At 42.2% G+C, this 24,002-nt stretch overlaps 1 protein-coding gene across 1 annotated transcript in view; it reads right to left on the bottom strand.

Moving 5' to 3' along the window:
- Positions 1-18,483: 18,483 nt before the first annotated feature.
- The window catches only part of LMOD2 (leiomodin 2), a 7,974-nt gene continuing 2,455 nt past the window's right edge, over positions 18,484-24,002 (bottom strand). The window contains exons 2-3 of the mRNA XM_063396770.1: positions 19,346-20,671; positions 18,484-19,002 (exon numbers count right to left, since the gene is read on the bottom strand). Coding sequence (XP_063252840.1) covers positions 18,976-19,002; positions 19,346-20,671 — 1,353 coding nt within the window. The 3' untranslated portion in view covers positions 18,484-18,975. The remainder of the gene's footprint in view (positions 19,003-19,345; positions 20,672-24,002) is intronic.

Raw genomic sequence — 24,002 nt, 5'->3', positions numbered from 1 at the left:
CACACTTTAAAAGTGACTTTGGTCACCTGGCTAAGTTCACAAAGCAGTAAATAGCCACTGTCAAATCGCAGTAGTTTCATGTCTCTGGAAAGTTGGATTGTGCTGCTGAGTAAACACAATGAGTAAGAATGTGACACCCTGTCCTCCTGGCAGATCTCACCGCTGCTAAGCAGCTTCCTTGGAAACAGCTACTGCTCCAGGCAAGTGCGATAAACCAGCAACATTTCAAGGTCAAACAAACATGGGATCATTAATAAACATTCTAGAAGAAGTTCTAAATAATTAACTCTTGTCAGTGAATGTTCTAACTTAACCTGGATTATACAGATGTAAATCTTTGTCCTGCAGTTGTAGAGTTTGAGTTCAGGATACTTCAGAAGTTTGCTTCTGTCTCCTAAAGCATCTGAAGAGTCCAGCATTTCAAATTGTTACTTGATGTACACTTTGTTTTGAGGTTTAGTGCTTATCTGATTTCTAGGCCTTAAGTGTGTGGTGAAGTTGGAGTTGTTAATTGCAGGATGAGCTGAAGTAAATAATCATTTCCTTTCCACTTCATAAGCAGAAGGTTAAACAGGCATTTGAAAGGAGGCACTTTTTTTGACAGAGGTTATTTTCCCAAGTAAGATTCTTGTAAAGAGGAAAAAGGAGGAAAGATCCCATTGCTTTTAAGACTGTTAGCAGTCCACTGCAACAGCCTTTATCTAATCATTAGAGGAATTCTTGGTCTAATTAAAGTTCCTGAAGCTTAAGTACAGTGATAAGCAGCTTTATTTATAGAAAAGTGAAAATGGTTTAGGGAGGCTTAGAAGATATTCAGCCTTTGTCTCTCAGAGGACCAGTGTTACCCTCTAGCACTGCAGTAAGGATTCCTGTTGCTATGTGTTTGTTTACTGCTTGGAATTTTCGTGTGAGTGAGAAGATGGAAAGGATGGGATAGTCAGAACTAGAGCGTGAGCTGGGGAGGTTTAATATCCATGTTTTTAAGCACCTTGTCAGTGCCTCTAGCCTGACACATCTAAGACAGTCTTTGAAAGTTTGAGGATGTTTACCCACTTGTGAAGGAGCCTTTTTTTTTTTTTTTTTTAATTGCCAAATTGCTATGGCTTGTCTGCTATATTGTGCTTGAAAGAAAAAAGACAAACAAATCATTCCTTGTTTGAAAATAATTCATACATGTTGAGAAATAGAATCATTGCCTAAATATAATAAGTGGGGTGTTTTTCTAACAAATTTTATTTTATGCTGAATTTTACAGTATTTGCGGGTGTAACCTGCTAAAATGAATTAGACTAGTAATTTATGAGTTACTCAAATTTTCTCTAACGTACATTTAGGTAACAACTGTAGGACTTACCCATCTATAAACAGTGTCTGAAATTAGAAATTTGATATGTTACATTTATTGTGGGTTGTTTTGGGGTTTTTTTATCTATTGGTATCAACAAATATATTTTAAGGCCTTTTTTCTTGTGCTCTAAAGGGTTTTTGGAGTCTCTCTGGAATGAGATTCTTGAGCCATTACTTCATGTGTGTGCTTTTTCCTCCCTGAAGCTTAATCATCTTGAGTTTAGTTACTTGTGCAGTATGAATTCTAAATTTATCACTTAAGGACTAGATGAGAGATTCCAAGTTTTGCTTAAAAAATAGACATTACCAGCATTATATTTTTGTATGTACCACTTTGGGAACACAATGAAATCTGATGTTTAAAGCTTAAGAAATAAGATAACGGTTGTATCATATATCAGACACAAAGTATTTGCTTAAATGACATTGGCAGGAACACAGAATTGGGAATTGGCTCTTCTGGATGTTGATGCCAAAAACCAGGGAAGTGCTGGAGCATCTGAGCTGGATTTGGAGCACTTTATTGGTAGATACAAGGAGCACGGGTTGACAAACTGTTGAGAAGCTTGCACATTTTCTGTTCTTTTTCTTTTCTCAATAATACTACAGAGTAGTAGTTCTTTGGATCAAAAAAGGGCTTATTTAATAATCAAGAAAAGAAATAATCCTTGGAATATAATCATTCAGAGTTACAGCTCTCCAACTGTCAACAGAGAATCTGACTTTATTTTTAATTTTGAAATGAAATGGAAAAAATAGACTACACTGAATTAACATAAAGCATGTTTCCTGTGGTTCATCTCCTGTGTATGAATGTGAAAGGCCCATGGTTAAAGCAGAAATCTGCTAGTTAGTAGTAGTCTTTTTCACCTGTAGTAGCTTCTAGTATCTAAACCCCAGAGAATATGCTACTGAAACTCACCTGCTGTCTCTGAGACAGGTAAGAAGTGTAGTTTTTGAAGAGCAAACCTCTGTGCTGTCAGCAATGTGTTCACAGTGCTCAGGCCTGCAGTTGGTAGAAGAAAAAGAGTATGAAATCATTCTGTAATGTTAAAGGATCCCTTTTGTGCTGTAGTATTTTCTATGCTTGAAGCTGGGACACTCTTCTGACTCACTGCACTAATGTCCTGCCTGGATAACTCAGATGTTACCACATCTCAGCACTTACTACTTGACCATTCTTGTCTTCACTACAAGGCCCCTAAACCTCCTGGTAGAATACCTTCAGCAGCTTAACAACAGCTGTGTGCTAACACTAGGGAACAGAAGTTGTCCTGATGTGGATTCCTCTTTGGGGAAAAAATGGTGTTACCTGTGTACCAAGGTGAAGAACAACAGAGATCCTTAATGACCAGTTTGGAAAACACTGTGCTGGTTGCTCTCATGAGCACTGTGAGAGGTGGATGGCTGGCTAAAGGATAGGTGGAATCCAAGAAGCATTCTTCAAGGAATCAACCCAACATTGATCACAGCTGGCATAGAAAGCAAACAAAAAATACTACAGCCTTTCTCTGGTACTGGACGCATTGCCTGGTTCATTGTGTGGCCTCACTCTCCTGGCTTACAAACCTCAGGAAACCATGCACACCTTGGGCAGCAACCAGTCAGGCTGATGATCATCATTCCAGCATTTTATATATATGATATGCATCCTCAGTCAAGCTGCCTGGACTGGGAATGAGCTCAGAGCAGATTCCTTGCACTTTGTGTCCTGGATGATAGGTTTTACCTGAGTTACCTTCAGCTACGCTGCATTGGGGACGATTTGGTGAGACCTGTGTATTCTGCCAAGAAGAAGTGAATTGTCACAGTGTTACTTGGAGACACAAGATGTCTTTGTTTTCTGAAAGGCTGTAATTTCAACCTCCTGACTGAAATCAAATACTGTGGTAGATCAAGTTGTGAGTTGCATTGCCTGTGTTTTCAGTCAGAATAGCCTTTCTGTTGGTCCTAAAATCTTCCAGAAGAGTGATGCAGCATGAAATCATTACAGTATGAAATCATTACAGATCTTCCAGTAGTTCCTGACTTTCCACCAAAACTAGATTATATGCTTCTTTCTCACCTTTCCCAAGCCATTTACAGTACTAAGCCTCTTAACCTTTGGCCCATTCTTCAAATATTCCTTCTCTGCCTAGATAGAACTAGTGCCTTCTGAAAGACAGAAAAGTCAAGCTATCTGTCCATTTGCTGTCTTGTCCATTCTTTGCCATAAAAGGAATTCAGGTTGTTAGCAGGAGGAAAGAGCCTTGAATGAAACTGCTGCTGTGTGTGACAAGCATCTTGTCTAACCTCAAGCAGGCTCTCTGCTGGTGCTCTTTTGAAGGTGACTCCAAAGAGTCACCAGGCCATCAGGGCAGGTTGTGTGCACAGGTTATCTCAGCAGTGTGTACAGAAAGGATAGAGAACAGTGTGGGGGTTGTGTCCCATACACCAGGCCCCACGGCCCAGCGTTCAGGAGGGGTAGCTGTGCTCTCAGTAATGTGATGTGTAACTGAGCAATCACGGATGCAGCTCAAAGTGGAATACTGCATTTGTCCAACTCAGTCACTCTCCTGACCCTTACCCATCTCCACCCGCTGTAATGAGCTGTAGACACTGAGCAGGAGCCATCTTGCACTGCAGACACTTGGATGCAGGTGTTTTAACTGAAACCAAATCTGGTTTGCCCTGTGCCTCAGTTGCTCATTTTTCTAATGGTGCTAATAGCACAATGCATATAAATACATCTAGTCCAGACATGTACTGCAGTCCAGACATTTGACACTTAAAATATTTTTAAATGCCATTTTTCTTGTTCAAATTTAGTCATCTGTTCTTAGAACAAAAACATTAGGTAAGACTTCTTCATTTCTACAAGGTCTGGTTTTCAGAATCGGTAGCCATTTTTAGGCTCTCAAAATGAAAATCAAAACAACATGAATCATGTCTGTAGAGCAGTTAATCTGAGCAGATTGATTACTTGTATGTGCAAATATTGGGTCATGCTCTAGTGTTGCATCAAACTGGTTTTCGATTTAATATTTTAGAAACCCAGCCACAGCATGCAGTTCCCTATGGATTTAGTTTTAATAACTAAAAATGTTTTAATACACTGTGTGAAAGACAGGAGTTTGGGGACCTACAGACTAGTTGCTAATCCCCTGGTTTACAAGCCAGGTTTGCAGCACAGCTCCCATCAGGAGCACTTCGGCGTGAGTGACGGTGTCAGAAGCTTAACTGATCCTGAACAGGGAGTCCTGCAGCAGAGTGTGGGCAGCCCTATCGTATGGCTGTGCCCGGGGCTGCACCAGGCTGCCTGCCTGGCTGCCCACCGGCAGCCACGCATTTCTCCCCAAATATGTGAAAAGAGAGAGTTTCATGGGCCTGAGTAGTTTTAAAATCGCCAGAATCATTGCTACTCTGACTGTCTATAGGTCTGCAAGTCAAAGGTGCAGCAGTGCTGCTGCCCTGCTTTCAGAAAGTGCAGGCCCTTGGAAGGTTTGAAGTGCAAGAGGCATTCTGTTTATGGCTTAGATTTACTGCAACTCTGTGTGTGCTGGCTGCTGCTGGTTTCGTCTTACTGCCTTGTCTGTCACTGTCATCCTGTTTTCATCAGAGTGCGTGTTAGAGCCCTGGCTTTGTTAGAGGAAAGGCAGACAGTAGCTTTGAAGTGTGTGATAATATTTTTGCTGCTGGATGATAGTCACACTATATTCCCTGGCCTCTTGGATCATCATGGGACATTAGGAGAAATTGTGACAGGATGTGACTGAAGACAGATTGATTTACTTTCCTCTATTAAATTTCTTTTTTTACAATTTGCACTTGATAACTACTACAGCCATAAGGTAAAAATGTGTCAGCTATTGCATCTGAACAACATGATCCATGCTTACTTAAAAAATTTTCGGACTTGCCATACATCTTTAGATTCCAGCTAAGATTTTATTAATCTTTCTGCATAATTTTCAGTGAACAGCTGCACTGTCAACATGGAGGCAGAGAAGGCTTCTAAGAAACAGAAGGGCAAGCGCAGTTTTTAAATCTGACCTCCTATTTGATCAGGGGTGAAGACAGGTGTTTATTTAGGAGCATGTATTTTGTTGTATTAAAGAAGGAAAAAAGAAACAAAACCTTTGTCCTTTGTGTTGCTAATTTGAGTGAAACTGGCAAAATGTTTCTGCCCTACACGATTTCTTAAGCTCTTGCTCAGCAGAAGCTCATAGAGGTACTAACACCTTTTTCCACTTAGTTTAAATATTGGTTGTACTGTGCATGTATGAGCGTGCTGTTGGGATGTCCTGGAAACAGGCAGGATGGGAGCTCTGCAGCAGCAAGTGCAGAGGTACAGTTGTACTTCCCTAGCAATAGTCTCAGTCCCAGAGAAGAATATGTGTTTAATTGGTGTGATACTTCAACCACAGGAACAGAGTTGTTAGTCTGCAGAGTGAGTCCCTGTAGGATTAGTTTTCCTAATAACCACTGAGCAGCTCCCCTGTGCCATAGCTACCTGTGCTATGAGGTTGTCTCTGCGTTTCATCACTGTTTCTCTTCTGAGGTGTATACTAGCTCAGAGAAGCACACAGCTGATATACAAGACACAAGCTTACACTGCAGATGGGAGCATCTGAAGCAATCTGCAGAGTGTGCAAAGCCCCCTTCTCTCTGCTGTGGCACACGAGGGTTTGGCAGAATTCACAGGGTGAAACAAAGACTGGAATTAGAGAGTTCAGAAGGGATTTGCCAGGCTATCTGAAGCAGTGCCCCATTACACAGAAGGCTATCAGTGTGTACAAGGTTATATCAAGAGTTCCACAAGTTCTTGCTACAGTTTTGGTGGTTCTTGCAAACTGGCATTTGGCATTAGTAACAGGGGTCATTGTTAGGCTGACCAGAGACTGGAGCTACATGATGACTTACCTCTGTGGTACTGGAGAAGGCATTAAAAAAAAAAAAAAGGCAATTCTTCATGCTGCACTGTATTTATAAAATTCTATCGATAGAGAATTTTTGTTACCAGAATAAGCCTATTTTTTCCTCCAAGATACAATTACATATTTTATATGTGGTGCAGGTGATTCTGTAACTGCTTTCCAGTAAAGTCTGTAAAAAAAGATTTTTAGAATACAAACCAGAAGCAAATCTATATTAAAAAATGCTTTGTGAATGTTTTGCTTTAGAGAAATTAATGCTGAAGAACATTTATTTAGATTCACAGTGGAAGTTTCAGTTTTATCTTTATATGCCAAGGAAGCCTCTCATTTATGTTAATCACATTTCTAGCTATTGTCCCAAATACAGGCTTGTTATCAGGTGCACAGCACCAGTTCACACCGAGATGAGGTATTTCTCCTTTATATTCTAGTTGTGCAAAGTAGGGAGCTGGGATGTAACTCACAAAAGGCTGGCTCCTCAATCATCAAAACTTTATGCTATTTATACATTTTAACAAAGGCATCAGCATTCATTGGTTACAGATTATATAACTTTTTCATTAATTAGTTCTGAAACTCCTATTTCCAAGTTATCTCTCTCATTCTCATGCTAATTAGTCTGAATGCACAGTTCTTCCCTCCATCTGAGTTGGGTTCATTTGGAGTAGGTGGTCAATGGGCTGGTGGTCAGGATCTCCCACTGCTGAAATTACCTTTCCCCCAGTTACTGCTCAGTTCTGCTGACTTCACTCCTGGTGGCTCTTGTCCAAGCAGCCCATTCAGCTTGGGACTGTCTTCCCTTTCCCTTGAAAGATTAGTCAAGCACACAGTGTTCACAATGCAATTGCTTCATCGTGACTGTCGAGCTCTAGCTACTGATTAACAACAACAAAAAAATCAGTTTGATTCAAATTTTGGGGGCTCAGATCTTGAGGGGCTTGGTACCACAACCACAAGGACACGACCCTTTACCTGAAACACACTTCCTATTGAGGAATTGTGTGGTATTTACTAGCAGACAATATTCTTCATCAGAAGCAAGACATAAGATGAAAAGATGTTTTATTCTTTGTTTTGGTTCAGAGCCAGTGGGAAGGAAAAAGCAGCTTGATGAAGCTTTGATTCAGGCTGTCATCACGGGTTAGGCTTGGCTTTTTCTTACCTTAGGTACTTTCATCTCCCATTACCTGACCACTACCAGATGAAGATTAAAGAGGAAAAAAAAAGGTTGCAAGGTTGCAGGGTGTCTTTTGACATAAAAATGTGGACTTCAGCAGACAGACCTGTGAGGAAAGGACTGACACTGATGAGAGCCCCCGAGCCCAAGCTGATAATATTCAAATCACACTGATTATGTCTCCGAGAGTTATTAAACAGAAAAAAGCTCCAGAGCAAACATGGAAAAAAATCGAGCCTCTTCTATGCAAAACACGGCAATGAAGGGAAGGGTCAGCAGAAGAAAATGGAAGGGATGGAGCATATTTCTCCATAATTTTGGAAGTGGTAATTGGAGGAATGGCAAGAGATATGGAAAGACAAAAGAAAAACTGGCCCTTCAGAAAAGTCAAGCTTTTCTTAGTGCTGTGCAGCATGGAGGCCAAGCTGGTGAGAAAGCCCTTCAAGTGAGAAGTCAGATCACTGGCAGGGTGGTGCTCACCTCTGCCCTATAGCAAGGTGATCCTTCACACACTGCTTGCGGGAAAGGCAAATAAAATCAGAGTCACAGAGCCTGAGTTGGAAGGGACCTTAAAGATCATTTAGTTCCAACCTCCTGCCATGGGCAGGGACACCTTGCATTGGACCAGGTTTCTCAGAGCTCCATCCAACTTGACCTTAAAGATTTCTAGGGTTGGGGATCCACAAATCCTCTGAGCAACCTGTTCCAGTGTTTCACCACCCTCACAGTAAAGAATCTTTTCCTAATATCTAATCTAAACCTGCTGTCTTTCAGTTTGAAGCCATTCCCCTTGTCCTATCACTACCTGATCTACAAAAGTCCCCTCCAAACTTCTTTAGGCTCCCTTTGGGTACTGGGAGGCTGCAATTAGGTCACCTCAAAGCCACCTTTTTTCCAGGCTGTACAATCCCATTTCTCTAAGCCTTTTCACACAGGAAAGGTGCCCCATCCCTCTAATCAACTTGATGGCCTCTTTTGGACTTGCTTCAAGGTAGATATCCTTACTGTGCTGGGGTGTGCTCTTCTTCTTCATAAATTTGAATATATTCCCCTCTGCAGAACAGTGTGGGCCCTGCTCACAAGCAGCTGTACAGATGCCATGAAGGAAATTCTGCCAGCACTGGTTAGCTCAGGGTTTGCATTTTGAAGGATTATAATATATCTGGTGTAAGAGGCAGGAGATCAGAGTAGAGTGAGAGCTTCAACAGAATTTCCACACTAAATCCCTAATTTCACTTAGAAGCTAAGTGTAATTATGCAATGCCTGATTTGCCTTCAGGTCAACCCCAGCTGGTTTCAGCTAAACCAGATGTTCTGCTTTTAAAGTATGATACTCTGTGTCAGAAATTACTCAAGCCCACTGCTTGCTTTTAAATGCCAGGACAGACCCAGAAACCTCCCATGACCTCAGGACAGCAGGCATCATCCTTTGCTGACAAATACTGGAACAAGGTGACCACATCTGAATCTTCTTTTCACAGATCATTGCAGCTCCCCCAGGCCCAGCAAGAAGACTGAACAACCCTCCAGTTTTCCACCTCATGGCTTGTTGAAGAACTGAGCAGTTTTACCATTTGCCTGAGAAGTAATGAACTCTCCAGGCTTCTTAATTTAAAATCAAATGAGAAAGAGACCCTGAATTTGCCCAAGAAATGCATTAACCTTGAATTTCAAAGAAGAAAATATCCTATAAACAAAGCTATAGTTAAACTGAAAATCTTTTGAGACCACTCCTCCATTTGGAGGAGGGGTTAAATATTTATCATCTTGGAAAGATGCTGATTTGAGCTTCCGTGGAAAGCAGGTATTTAAACATTCATTGAAATATGAAGAGTGAAGTTCAGGTCTTTGCTTTGAGCCATCTAAGGCATGTGAGTCTCATCACAACAGCAGCACTGAAGACCCAGAAATTCCACCCTGGAAGTGATGAGTTGACCCATCTCTGATGGAAGAACCTCTGCATCTGTCACCCCATTGCCCCTTTATCCGAGGTGGCACTGCCAGTGTCAATACAAGGATGAGACGGTATCAGACAATCAACAGGCAGAGCAAGTGATGGGAGGGTAATGGGCAATGCAGATCCCCAAATGTGATAAGGACCCCACACGCCCAGTTACTCAGCACCACATGTCTCTGGTGTTGAATAAAGCTGAGGAGAAACACTCTGCAGGGGGAAAGCTGGCTGCTTCAGAATCAGTCCCTAGGTGGGATCACAGCTGGCTGACAGGAAAGGAGCTGAGGGCCCTGAGGGTGGCTGTCTGAGGACCTGGTGCCCTCTGCATTGAGCAGGTCTGCTCACCCTGCAGGTAATTCAGCATGAGAATGAACACAGAAGTTGTAGTATTGACGTGCTGTACAGTCACTCACAGATTCATTGCCACTCTGAGGTAGTCAAATGACAGCTATCCAGTGTGAATGGTCCTCCATGTCCAGTGTAGTTATTAGTGATTTTACTTTCCACCTAAGAAGATGAAAAAGTACTAAATAAGACTTTCCAATGGACATTGTTTAGGGAGACTAGGAGGTCCATCTACTATGTATTTTTAAGGGCTAGTATAATTATCTTTGATGTTTTCTTGGAGCAAAGGCCAGCCTGGAGGAGTTTTTATGCTCTACAGACAGGAAGCTGACAAAACGTGCTGAGTTATCTCAGTGCCCTTGAGGTAACACCATGTCTTGAAGCAGGGAGCTGTCAGAGCAGGATTAGGGCTCAGGATTGTCTGACACCCAGCTGTGAGCTCAGCTCTCCATGTGACCTGTGGCATTCTTTGCTGTGGGAATTTGAGAGTGGGAGCCAGTGGCACGGTGGTGTTATTCAGGCTGCTCAGCTGTGCTGGGCTATCAACTATCAACATCTGTGGCTCGGTAGTCACAAAGAGCTTAGGGTACTGATCCAGAAAAATTAAATCCAAGCTAAATCCATGCTGCCCAATACTGCCCTTCCTCTGTTCCTAGCTAGAGGTCCCCAGCATCTCCTTTGCACCAGAAACACAGCTCTGAAACTGCAGTGAGAGGTCTAGAGAAGCAAACTGGAACAGTCTTCCCCTTTGTTGGTTGATTTTTTTTTCTGCAGTACAGGTCCACAGCTACAAAATTGTCCTGGAGCTGCACTAGCTGGTGTTGCACCTGAAATCCAACTATTGGGATGTTTGGTGTGATTGGATCTCAAACTGATTTTAGTCACTTTAAACTAGGGACTGAAAAGTTCAGCTCATGAGTGGCTAGGCAGAAGATAATCCTGGCACAGGATGACATAAATCTTGTAACAAGGGCTTGTAACACACCCAAACCCATGCTAAACTGGGATGAAAGGCAGGAGTACCTGCCCTGTCTGGGTGCTGCCTGTGCAGTCACAACCCCTCCGGACTGGTGCAGGTGCCTGCCCAGCACTGGCAGTACGGGCAGAGCTCGCTTGGACCTGCCACACCCCGGCACACTCGGTGAAGGGGAAAACAAAGGGCTGGAATTCGGCAGAAGTGATTAAGAGCATGAAACCTGAGCACTGTTGCCTTCCAGCTTGTTTGTGAAACACAGCAACACATGCATGGGTCGCAGATTTAGAGAGCAGTAAGCTGAGACCGAGCAACAGGGATGACCCCACACTGTGTACACATAAACACTTCCTTCAGGTGCCTGCAAAATTCACTGCTTTAACTGCAGCTCATTGACAGCCCTCAAGAACGTTCATGAGTGTGAGAATTAAAAAATACACCTATAGCTCCAAACGTTTCTTGGAAAAAACTGGAAAGAAAAGCCCAGGAAACACTTAGTCCTTCATGGGTGGATTGAACTATGCCCTCAGCAGAAAGACGTAATGGGGTGCAGAAGGAATGAATTTCTTACCTATAGAATTGAAGCTTCAAGTATGTCCCATGCAAGAACAATAATCTCATGCATGGAGGCTATACTTGGTTTGTCTAATGAAATATCTTCTAGGCCATTCCCGGGAATCATCCCAGGTTTTTCCTTCTCAGAGTGCATAAGCATTTCTGACTACCAGTTCCTTAGATGCTTGTTTCTTAAGTGAGGAAATGGCAGAAATGGCCTGTCTTCCTTTTCACAGGCATTCTTTCATGGCCAGGTCAGCTGTGAGACTCCTGTCCTCAATGGCTTGCTTCATCTGCATTTACAAAATTTCCTGCATTGGATCATGGCTGTGCTTCTCTCACCATTTACAAATATTCACTTATGTTCCACCAGTCAAAGTATTCCTGTTAGCAAAAATAAAAATGAAATAAATATAGTAATAATGGATCCAATAGCACTTGATTCCTGAGGATCTTGGAGTGTCAGTCTGTGTGAACATAACCTTGCAGTACTGTGAGATGGATCAGTACTGATCTCCCCAAGGCAATGTAGAGGCATAACAAATTAAAAATATACCCCAGAGGAAACAAACAGCCCAGGACATAACCCTCAGTCCTGGCTTTGTGATACATATCTGGGCTCTTACCAGACACTCAGTAAGAATTTTTACTGTGCCTGTATTTTAATAATAGAAAAACATCTTTCCCTGTGTTATAGTTCTATAGAAAATAATTCAATTTTTTGCTATTAAAAAGGCTTTATAAAATTCATATTCATTTGAAGCTGAAAATAGCCAAAGGTCACAGATAGAAATAAATGCATTTGGCAGATAGACTGTTTCCTTGCTTTCCACAAAGACAGAATTTTTCATGTCTCCATTTTTCTTTTGGACTGATCCATCCTTTTCACACAGAAGAGTTACATCTGGATCTGATTGTGCCCCAGCTGACCTGCAGCCCGTGCATGACAGTTGCCCTGTTTTTTTCACTATCTACACTGAAAGAAAGCCCACAGCTGTTGTGCTCTCACTGTAATTCTCCCCTTTGCCTTCCATTTTCAGTGCAAGGTTGCATCCCCCAGCAGACCCAATACTACCATGGACCTTCAGCCCATGCTGCCCTTGCAGGACAGCCCTGGCAAGGCAGGGAGCAACGTGGAGCTGGAGCTAATGGTCAGTCCATGCTGGGAGCTACCCCATTCTTATCAATCACCCCTTGCGTTGTCCAGATTTACACCCTCACTTTGCCTACCCAAGCTGTGACAGCACCCCTTGTCCCCAATCCTTCTCCTTTCTGGCTCCAGGTCTTGGCAGCTCAGGGTGAGGCTGAGGACTGGGAAGCTCAAGTCCCAGCCAAGAGATAGGATATTGAGATATTTTCCTTTGATAATGGTGTTTTCTGAGTAACAGCTCTTAAACACGAGTCCTCTGTACTTCCCAGAGCAAGAGAACTGTCAGTTAAATAAAATTACTAAAATACTGCAAAAATAATAGTCCTGAACAGAAACTTCATTTAGTGCCTAACTTGAAACACTGTGAGTGAGCAGATATTTTACATGTGTGAAAAGAAAAACATCTCATGCCACTTATATAAAAGGGGACTCCACAAATCCCCATGTGATTCTAAAGAGCATCTTAGTAATACAGGCACACTATTTTTTTCTAAGCAAGGCTTTTTTTCCTGGGTGCAGTACTTCTCCTTCTGTGTGTGGCACGATTATCAGTCCTATTTAAGAAATGAAAATTCAGACCCAAGTAATTGAACTGGCAAGTCAAAGTAAGCTTGTTTTATAACTTTTGAGAAATGAATCTAAAAATTAATTCTGTCGTAAGTACAGGGTTGGACAAACAGACCTGTCAGAACCAGGGAGTGTACGTGCAGTGCTGGGCTTATCAATATGTGAACCAAATTCTATTCCCTCTAGTAAATTATTAGTTTCCTGCTGGCCTCAAGTGTGGATGGTATTAAGCCAGAATCTAGTAGAAGACTGGTTTCCATGTGATAGTCTTTGTCTAAAGTTAAATCTTACTTACATGGATTTGAGAATAGAGCATCTTACTAAAAATTGTAGGAGATTTTTACAACTTTCAGTACTATTCCAGGTTTCAGATCCTGTGGAGTTATCACATTTAAGAGCATTAATTTAATAATGGCAGAGATTTTGTCTCATCAGTTTTAGGCTTCTGCTTCTGAAAACATCAAACCATATTACTGTTTTCATAAGGTTCTTGCATTATTTTACCAGTAAGAATTTGCCCATTCTGTTTTAATGGGAAGGCTATTCCAAGCACCTTCTTGTTCTAAGAGTTTGGATATGTCTTCTAATTTCTGATCCAAATGCTGTCATGCACATTTTCTGGGGTTTTTTCCTACTGCTAACTATGTCCTGCAGCTCTTTCCACACTGCAGTATTTATAGACATGAGCTGAAATCCCTTTGAGCCTTTGTTTGGCTAGATTGATCCCACCACCTGTTCTCATCTCTCTCACAGGACAGCCTCTTCAGTTCCCCAATTATCCCAGCCATTTTCTGTCCCTCTTCCAATTCAAAACAATTTTTCCTGGCTGTTAGTCACTGAAATTGTACACACCCTTCCAGATGCTGTTTCACTTGTGAAAATACTGTTTGGAGCTACCTCTCCCCTTACCTCCAGGCACTGCAAGTACCCCCTTCGAGGCTAACTCATGGTGGTCATTTGTGTCAGTCTCTAAAGAGCCTGCAGACAAGTCCTCTGTGGGGCTGACGTTGGTCTGAATTTAGGCTTCAGGCTCTGCCAGTGTCTGTGTGAAAGGCAAGCGAACAACTTTCTCATGTTAGCCTGAGAAATCTTAAGGAGGAATTCAAACAAACCTTGGGAAGTGAGAAACCATCCACAGGTGGTGTTTTTCCAACATATTTACTGGCAAAAGAAATGTTTACAAAAGGGTGTATACCCTGAACAACCAATCATGTTCTTTGTACCGAACTACTCTATAAAAGTAGAATTTAGAAGAATAAAGTGTGCTCTCATCTTTACCATCATGGAGAGTCATGTTGTTATTCCTGTGCCGTCCAAAAATCATAACAACAGTCCTCTCTATTCTGGGTGTGGAGCTGCTCTGCCTTATCATTACTTCCACTGAACTGCTGGACTTCAGAGAAAGATGTACAAGTGGTGGCATGGAAGTCTGCAATAGTCACAGATTCTACTGTGTTCTGCAAGACCTTGTAACTGTGTTGTACTGCCATGTGGGCAAGGGAGACGCCTTGGCTACAGCTTCCCACTCCTCTCTGCCTCACAGCCTTGCAGGATATCCATTCTCCCACCACACCATACAGCGACCCTCCCACACCAGCTCTTCTGGCTCCCCACTCGCGTGCAGCACAGACTTGACCTCCAGAAATGGATGTGGCTTCACCTGGCAGGAGCCCCCCACAGCCACCTGCCCTGTTTGGTGGGAAGGAATCACCTCTGCAGGGCAGTTGGACCAGCACCTTTGCCCTCAGCCAAGCCCTAGCAAGGTGAGTCCAGAACATCAACAGGGGACTCAGAAGGAGGCAGCAGAACTTCCAGAAGACGTGAAAATAAAATTTCGTGCTCTTTTGTGAGTTCCTTTTCTTTCTATAATTTCAGACACTTCCCTAGGTGGTGAGGCATGAGCTAAAGGGCCACATACTGGATTTAGAGGTAGCAGTCAGGCTCTAGTATTTCTAGTTCTTGCAAAGGTCAGCTCTTTTATAGAATCACAGAATCATTAAGGTTTGAAAAACCCTCTAAGATCATTGAGTCTAACCCTTAACCCAGCACTGCAAGATTCACCTCTATACCTTGTCTCTAAGCACCACACCTACACATTTTTCTGAACATTTCCAGGGACATTTCCACCACTTCTCTGGGCAGTCTATTCTATTACTTGATCACCATTTTGCTGAAGAATTTATTTTTAATAACTAGTCTAAATTTCCCCTGGTGAAATTCAAGGACATTTCATCTTGTTGTGTCACTTTTTATGTGGGAAGGGAGACTGACCCACACCTGGCTACAGCCTTCTGTCAGGCAGTTATAGAGAGGAACAAGGTCTCCCTTTTCTCCAGGCAGAGCACACCCAGCTCCCTCAGACACTCCTCATATAACTCACTCTCTAGATTCTTCACCAGCTCTGTTGCCTTCTCTGGACATCCTCCAGCCCTCTTATTAGAGGGTAAAAATGAGCTGAGGCAGAGACTTCTTGCTAAACACAGCATAAAAAGGGTCCTGGTTTATTCCACTTCACAGCTTATTCATCTTAACTCCAACTATTCACTGACTCTGGCTGCAGCAGCTCCTACTGTGGGTTTCCCTTGCAGCCTCTGACTGCAGGTTATTTCCTGCTAAACTATGACTGCAGGTATGAGTTTGCAGACTGACTGCAGCTTTTACCCGTCTAGACCGTGATTGCAGGTTCCAGCAACAGGCTGTAACTGCAGACCCAGACAGACCTCACAGCAGCAATTCCCTCTCCCTAGGAACCAGCTTCATGATTGCCTGCTTCACACTCTTTAAGGTTTCTTCTCCCCTTGCCAGCTCCCTCCCTCTTTTAACTCACTCATCCTTATTGGATATAGCTGTTCCTCATCAGGGGCTAGGCTGTAGTGGTTAATTAACACAGCTGTTACTAATCAGGGGTGAGGTCACCTGTATTCCCTTCTCCTCCACCAGCCCCTCAGTGTCCTTCTTGCAGTGAGGCATGTGGGATTCAAGGTGCGGCCTCACGGTGCTGAGTTGTCCCATGTTACACGTGGAACACGCAGATGATGGATTCTGGTGTGTTTGTTTCTCTGACGGGTCTTTCAGAGAAAATGGATGGCCACCCACTGCAGGAGCCTCACGAGTCCAGATGAGGAGCATACCTGCATCCTGGGGCTCCCGTGTCCAACTCTGATGGGAGCATAGCACAGGATGTGCAGGAGCTGACTCTGGGACACCTTTCCCGCAGGTGAAACAAGAGGCAGTCAGGCCTCCAGCAGAGATCAATTGTCTCCCTGTGACCAAAAAGAAGTGAACAGAGCTGTCAGGCAGGATGTGGGCCCCAGGGGAAATGGCCCAGGGGTGTCTGTTCCCAAGGACATGTTCCCAACATATCTTGGCACATCTCGGCTCTTGCTAAACCACATTAGCATCCAGGAAGGCAGCACAGTAGCTCCCAGAGGGGTTGGGATGCTTGTGATACAGTGCTTCGTGCCTGTTTGAATGGAAAAGAGATTGCTTCTTGGACACAGGTGTGAGGAAGCCAACAACACTGGCAGCAGAGCTGATACCCCAGAGGGAAGGGGACTGGTTTTCCTTTGAGTGGGGCATCAAAACCTTAACAAGGTGTTTGGGGATGCCTTGTGGCTCTGCAAACAGGAGCCGTGCCTTGAAATGCCTCCAAGGGCAGCTGCTGTGAAATGTATGTAGGCACAAGGTAATGGCCCAGATTAGACCTTGGCTAAGGCACAGGACTTGACACTTGGTGAGGGAGTGTGCCACGGCAGCTTCTGTAACTGCAGGTGGCTGCATGGCACCTCAGAGCAGGGCTCACTCCTAGAGCTGATGGCCACTTGACAGCCCCACAGGCAGTAGCTCTGGACAAAGCTTCATAGGAGCTGTGCCCATTGTCCTCTCCTTCTGCAAAGGGGTAATTCCAACAGCTCTTACCGACCTGAAAAATGGATTCTACCCTCTTCCTTTTTTCTAGGCTTTTTCTTCTTCCACATTTTTCTCTTCTCTCATCTGCCATTTTTCAGTATTTATAATTTTCTTCTTTATCATATCCTTTTTCTATATAATTTTTCACCTCTCATACAGACAGTTTTTTCCCTTGTCGCTCTACTTCTTTCCTCAAAAGTATGGTATTGTTTTTTAAAAATGTTTACTTGTCTTGTCCAAATCCTCTCAATTGTGCTTTCCCTAAATTCCCTCATTGCCTTCTATTTTCCCTTACAGCTGCTTAGCTGCTTTTGCCATTTGATTAAACATCCAGGATGTTTCTCATCCTTCTCAAGTTTCTGCATACAAGGTCTGGGGCCACGGGGCTACTCCTGAATGTGGTCTGCATCCCAGTACTGCTTCCATTCTTAGAAGATCCCAAGCTCTACCCTCCATTTGGTCATGGGAGATTGACCGTAGGTTTTATGCAATGGGAGCCTATGCAATTATAAAGGCAGCTAAAGACTAATTGTATATACAATTGTTCCTGTAACACTGGATCTAGAAATATTCATGAGTTGTGATCCTGAGCAAGAAGAAAATAGTTGGAAAGTGTTTCAGTTAGTTATAAATTGCTTTTGGTACATTTTGGTCAATAAATACAAAAGAAAAAGGTGTCTTCACTGTTTTCTTGCCATGGCAGTAATATTTCTGACAATACATTAGAAGACCTTCTCTCCATTAGGCTTAATTTCCCTCCAGTAATTTGTTCCTCTTTCTGGGAAAATCTGTCTCATTAATATTTGTAGGGACAAACTTACCCATATTTTTGAAGTACCACTACTAGGTAACCCTAAGTAATTCTCTTTGATGTGGCTTTATATAAAATAAATACTAATTCTGTTGTTTATAGTAGCAATGAGCAAACTAATTAATACTGGTAGTGCTTCTGAATATCTCTCTCTTCTTGCCTTTCAACATTTTGGCCACTACTCAGTTTTCCTCATGTTATCACTGCCTTCACACTAGCTGAAGCACCCAGAACCATAACTAATTTGACAGAGGGAGATGTCTAGTGCTACATGAAGAAGTGCTATTCGTGCCATTGCCTGTGATGTGATACCTCCAGTCGTGCATCTCCAAGTGATGTTGGCTCTGCTTCCACTGTATCATATTGACAGTTCACACCCTGCTTGTTGTTCAACTGATACCACAGGAAAGCCTTTTTCCACCTGGATGGTAGGCTGCTTTTCAAGTTTCTCTGTTTGACTGGATGATTGCAGTGAGGTTAGTTCTGATTACAGACAGCACTTGTACTGAATGGATCTCACCTGAATAACTCTGCTGCATCCCTAAAATATTGACATTAACTATCAGCCTACAAGTCAAAGTGAATTGCAGCTCTATTCATCTCCCAGTTCTTTAGGCCAAGGTTCAGGATCTGGTGTGCAACACTGGTGACCTGACACAACCCATAGCTTAGTTTGAGAGATATTTAGCCTTGTAAACCATTTTTCCAATGAAAATATGAAACTGCACTAACATATGGGCTCAGGTACTATCCTCCACATAGGCTCAGGTGCAGCTGAGAAAGATCTCAGGTTCTTTCCCAGGAGACTTCCCAAATGCTCATGAGCTTGATGCAGCCATCTGGTGGGTTTTCACTCACAGAAATCCAGGACTATGTGTCTGCTTGAAAGCTTCAAACCACATTTATTGTAAATTCATGGAAAAAAAAAAAGAAGAAACCACAGGCTGGTAAACTATTACATCTCTGTGTAAGGAACTTGTCCAGTGATGTGCAATCAGATATTGACAAGAATACCTAAATAAGCAACAACTTCTCAATATAAATCTCATTAAATAAAAAAGAACATTATTTCCATATTTACAGATTACAATGCAAATGGATCCTTAAAGCATTACTTTGTATTTAGCGGGTTTATTTCTTTGAATTAAAGAGAAATGGCTTGAACCTAAGAGTGTACTTTGGAAACTGCTCTCTAGACAGTCTATGTTACCACCAGTGAAAGGAAAAGCAGCCTCCCCTTGATCATTGCTCTGCTTCTGTTATCCAGGCTTTCACCGAAGGGCTTCTGGTACCTCCACCTATGAAACAGGGGTGGGAAGGGCATTCATTACATTTGCTGTACAGTCTAGATTGCAAAATACCTGAAATTCCTGCCAGATATACACTGCCAAGAGCTCTGTGCTACACATCATCTCCCATAACAAGACTGAGCCTGGGAAAGTACCCCACTTTCTGTCAAAATCAGTCAGACAGAAATCACTGTGCTGAGAAAAGCCTAATCAGAGGGAAGCCTCCTCCCAAGTGCTTTATTATGCTCACATTTCTAAGATTTTTTTTTAACTAAATGTGTGTACTAAAATAAACTGAGCTTGTGCTAAATTTGGACCACAATCAGTCACTGAACTAGGATCTCTTACTTACCCGCCTTAATTGCTTTATGCTGCTTGCCCGAATTGCTTCCATAAGGTTGTCGTGGAGAGACCTTTGTGGAGTGGATGGCCGGGTGGAGGGTCGTGAACCTTCCTCTGATTTTCTGTCCGAGACTGATTTTAAAGAATCTTTAATTTCTTTCAATATGCTGTTCTCATGTTTTCTGCTTTTTTTGCCTTTTTTCTTTTTCTGTCCATTATGTAAGGCTTTTTTGGAGCTTTCTTGCTGTTTGATGACTTCAGCTATATTCCTGGTAGGGGCCTTCTTCTCTGGAATAATCGGAGGAGGGGGAGGAGGAGGGGGAGGTGGGGGTGAGGGGGGAAGGGGAGGTGGGGGTGCAGGTGCTGAAGGCTGACATTTCACTGGCAGTGCTTTCTTAGGGAGCTTTGGGGAAGACCATGGTGAGCTTTTAGGCGATACATAAGGTGAGGACCGAGGTGTCCCCTTCTGCAAAACTTTGGTCTTTGGACTGATAGCTCCGTCACAACCTGACTCCTGTTGCCGCTGCTCCTGCATACGCTTTTGCCGTTGTTTATCCATATTTCTTGTCAGGATACTTGTCATGCTCATTCTTGGGCCAGCGAGGTCAAAGTGGTACCCCAGCTTTACCAGAGTGGTGTTCTCTTTCAACAATTTGACTATGTCCATTTCCACCTGGCTGCCCATGATGTGCCTTTGGTTGTGGAACCGAAGTTCTGTTAGAACCTTGTTATGCTGCAAAGCTCTCATGATGGCCAGCACGCCTTTGCCTGTGATAAAATTTGACTCAATATTCAGACTAGTTATATGCTGATTAACCTTTAACATACCAGCAATGGCTATTGCCACATTGTCATCAGCATGGGTGTTAGCCAAGCTGAATGACTTAACCACAGTGTTGTCCCTCAGGGCTTGAGAAAATTGTATAAGCATCTGTGAAGTGATGTTTTCGATGTTGTTCAGATTGACCTCTGTGGTGTCAGGGTCGTTGCTCCTAACTTTTTCCAAAGCATCTTCAATAACTGTTGGATTTCCACAAGGGTGGATGGCACTGCTTTTTAAACTCCTATTATCACTCTCTTTTCCATCATGGCCATTGAGGAAGTTTTCACTGTCCTTTGCACCATTACACTTTTTGTGTCTGCTGTGGTCAGAATGCCTGCCAGCTGCAGCATTTTGCTTTTCCTCAGTCTCATCATCACTCTCATCTTCATCTTCCTCCTCATCTTCTTCTTCATCATCCTCTTCAGTATATGCCTCCTCAGACACTTCACTATTGCTTTCTGTGAAACATTCTTCTTGAAGTTCTTCTGAATTGTCTTCTTCTTGCTCAGAATCCTGAACAGCAATGTAGGTGTGGGTGTTAAACATTATTGAAGTAATGTAACTACAGTCTTTTAGCACAGGAATAATTATACTGACACTATATAAGTTAATATTGAAATCTAAAATCAAACAAATACAGTTAGGAGAACAGAAAATGTTTCATCTAACACCTTTTCAACATTATTTCTTTTACATTCTTTAGAAAATGCTTAGTATAGACTGCAACCACTTTACCAATGTCGGTGATTTCTGCTAAGAGAAAACTTGATACAAGGTATTACAACACCAACATCAGGTTTTCTATGAGTTGGCATGTCTACAAGGGGATATAATTTGGATCCTTGACAGCAGAAACATAAGACAACAATTTCAGAATGAACATGAGCAACAAGCTTCTTCATTTCATGAGGATTAGACATCTCAGACTCCCTTGGATATGTTAGTATGTCTAAAAAAATTAAAGTGTCCATGATCTAAAATACAAATAGTGTCTGCACTTATTGTCTGGTATACCAGCATGCAAAACAATACAGAATTACAGAAGTCATGTCAAAAATACTTTGGATGTACTGCATGGGCTGTACATACTAATAAACTATTTATGAAGAAAGGATTGAGATGCATTCCCACAGGTAACATGTAACCACATGTCGATAACACCTGAATTTCTTTGTGTTTTTCAAGAGCTAAGCCAGTGCTCACGGCCAGCTGTCACATGTCACAGGTTATCACTCACTGTCTACAGAGGAAATGCATTGTTTTTCTGAAACACAAGGTTATTTTAGTGTGTTTGGTGGGTACCAGGGAGGCAAATTTGGAACCATGCCCCAAGGCTCTGCTTGTTGCCTTTAGAAGTTATGGTTGCAAAATAGAGTTCTCTACAAAGGAGCCGGAAAAGGTCTTCACCCAAGGAAAGCCTCACTCCCAACATGGAAGACTTCGGTAGTGTGATGGGGACCTATAGGGTGTGAAAGAACCCAGAATCTACAACCAACCTTCAACCTCTTGCTCAAAAAGATCTTCCATGTCATGTTTTGTCTACTGGAAAAACAATAGGTATGCATTTTTCTTTACAATTGTAAATATTTATAAAATTTTAGATTAATATAATTGTTCTGTATGCACTTTAGCAACACTGGTGTTTTAATCTCTGTAAAATACTAGAGTGTATTTTCCAGAGTGAGTACACTCTGCAGAGACACAGTGATTCTGTTTCTGGAAAACCAAAATGTTACTAACAGGACAGACTATTTTTAGACAACCTGTGCAGTTTTAGGTTTGCTAAGTTATCTAAGGTTCTGAAAATAGAGAATTGTTAAAGTGCATGGTACTGTTTACAATTTTCAGTAGAATTCTGTGCTGGGATATATGCAAAAAAGGTGCTAATTGTAATGCTTGCAGAACTATGAGTCTTAATGAAACAGGACATTGAGCTGTTTCTGCCTGATGTATCTGAGCATTCAGTACCTGGGGGTCTTGCAGGGTCTGATTACACTGGCCTGCACACAGAGATCTTGTAGGACCCAGCCCCACTGCTTCTCCTGTACAACATGTGCAGAAAGGCCCTTATGCTGAGAGATACTGTGCTACATATAGGCTTATTAAGAGATTAAGATTTATATCTGTATCTTCTATAGATGTGTAGGGCTTTAAGACCTCAAAACATCAGGTATCCAAAACCCTGTCTTCACGGCTTTGGTTTTATATCTTGAGGAATCTATACTACAGATGAGCAGAAGGAGGTACCTTTAAATGCACTACTGATATGTTTAGTGATGCTAGATTAATAAAAAAATACTTGATTTTTTTTAAAGTGGCATTTCTGAGGTCAAAGGCAGAATTTAGTTGCCCATCATGTACATTGTCTGGTGTCATAATAATCTGCATGATAATTTTGAAGTTGAATACAGAGACGTATTCTTACTCTGGCAGCACTGTGGTACTGGACTGCTGCAGGCAGCCTGTAGGGCTTCACCTTACTTTGTGGGAGGATTTTTATGAAAAGTAGGACTAAGAGAGTCAATGCAGAGGTAAATATCTCTGGAGGACAAGTTATTCACCCTAAAAGGCTATCTGCAAGTACTTTGCCTTTTGGACCAGCTGATCCGTCACCACTAACTATAGAAGGAGCATGAAAAACCATCTTAGATAAAGGTGCATAATTTCCAGACAGTTGAAAGCAAGAAGAAAATTGTTTTCATGGAGCTTTCTTATTACCATCCGTGGAGAGAGTCTTTGTGACTTTTATATCAGCATATCAACCTTTTCTTATTTAAGGATGTATTTGGGAAGTTTTTCTCAGATCAAAAAATATAGAATCTTTTGCCAGGACTTGGAGGTTTAACCAGTACCCATCATTAATGCTTTATATACATGGAAAAAGAAAAAAAAAAGATCCTGCCATTGTATAAGATACCAACCTAGACCTGTTCAGCAGGTTTTTTAGAACTGCTCAGGTTTTGAGTTCCAGGCTAAGCTGGAAATAAACACTAATCTTGCCATTTACTCTCTAGGACTGACAAACAGGGAGGGAAGTTGATGTCTGCAAGCTGATACTAATGGTCTGATGACAGCTACTGGTCTGTGCTCTTGCCTGCAAAGACCTTATACCACCAGTCACAAACAAGAGAAAATACTTACATGTAAAAACATCCTGAATATTGCAGGGTAAATTAATCTATCTGACTTTCCTCTAGGACAATATTTTATCTAATGTATAAACTGCAGTTATTTCCTTGCAAATGAAATAAGCTCCTGAATCAAGGCTGTCAGAGGTTCTGAGTTCAGTTTTGCTGTCTTTGCCTTTGTTGTATTACTATCTGCTTAAACATGGGAAAATGTGTCCCTATAAACAGAGTAAGAGCTTGGTATGAAACAGTGCTTAAAAATTTGCAAGTTCCCACTTTGCTTTGAAATTACGCGGAGCCATCATGAAAATAGAAGATGCTTTTTAGTTGGCCTCAGTCTCACATATACTTTTAGCAAGGATCAGGAGTGCCAATGCGGACATCAGATGAGATTGAGTGTGCTCACTGCTTGCCAAGACTGAGCCCTTCACTCCTGCCCAGCTGTACTGTTCATTTGCACTTCAGGAAATGGCTTTTATTACTAACATTTTTATTTGGGGGGATGAATTTCCTAACAAGCACTATTGGTTGTTTTTTTAGGAATGCAGTTAAATGGCTTGACTGATAACTCTATCCAGGCCACTTTTTAAATAATGCACAGCTGCCCCCTGACAACAGTTGCCAGAAGACTCCTGAACAATGCCAAGGATCCTCAGCAGGAACAAAGCAATACAAGCTGCTGACTGCAACATAAACTGCTTTCTTCCAGCGAGCAC

This window comes from Prinia subflava, chromosome 4 (genome assembly GCF_021018805.1).
Source record: "Prinia subflava isolate CZ2003 ecotype Zambia chromosome 4, Cam_Psub_1.2, whole genome shotgun sequence".
In the NCBI taxonomy this organism is placed as follows: Eukaryota; Metazoa; Chordata; class Aves; order Passeriformes; family Cisticolidae; genus Prinia; species Prinia subflava.
This window is presented reverse-complemented; position numbering and strand designations above follow the sequence as displayed.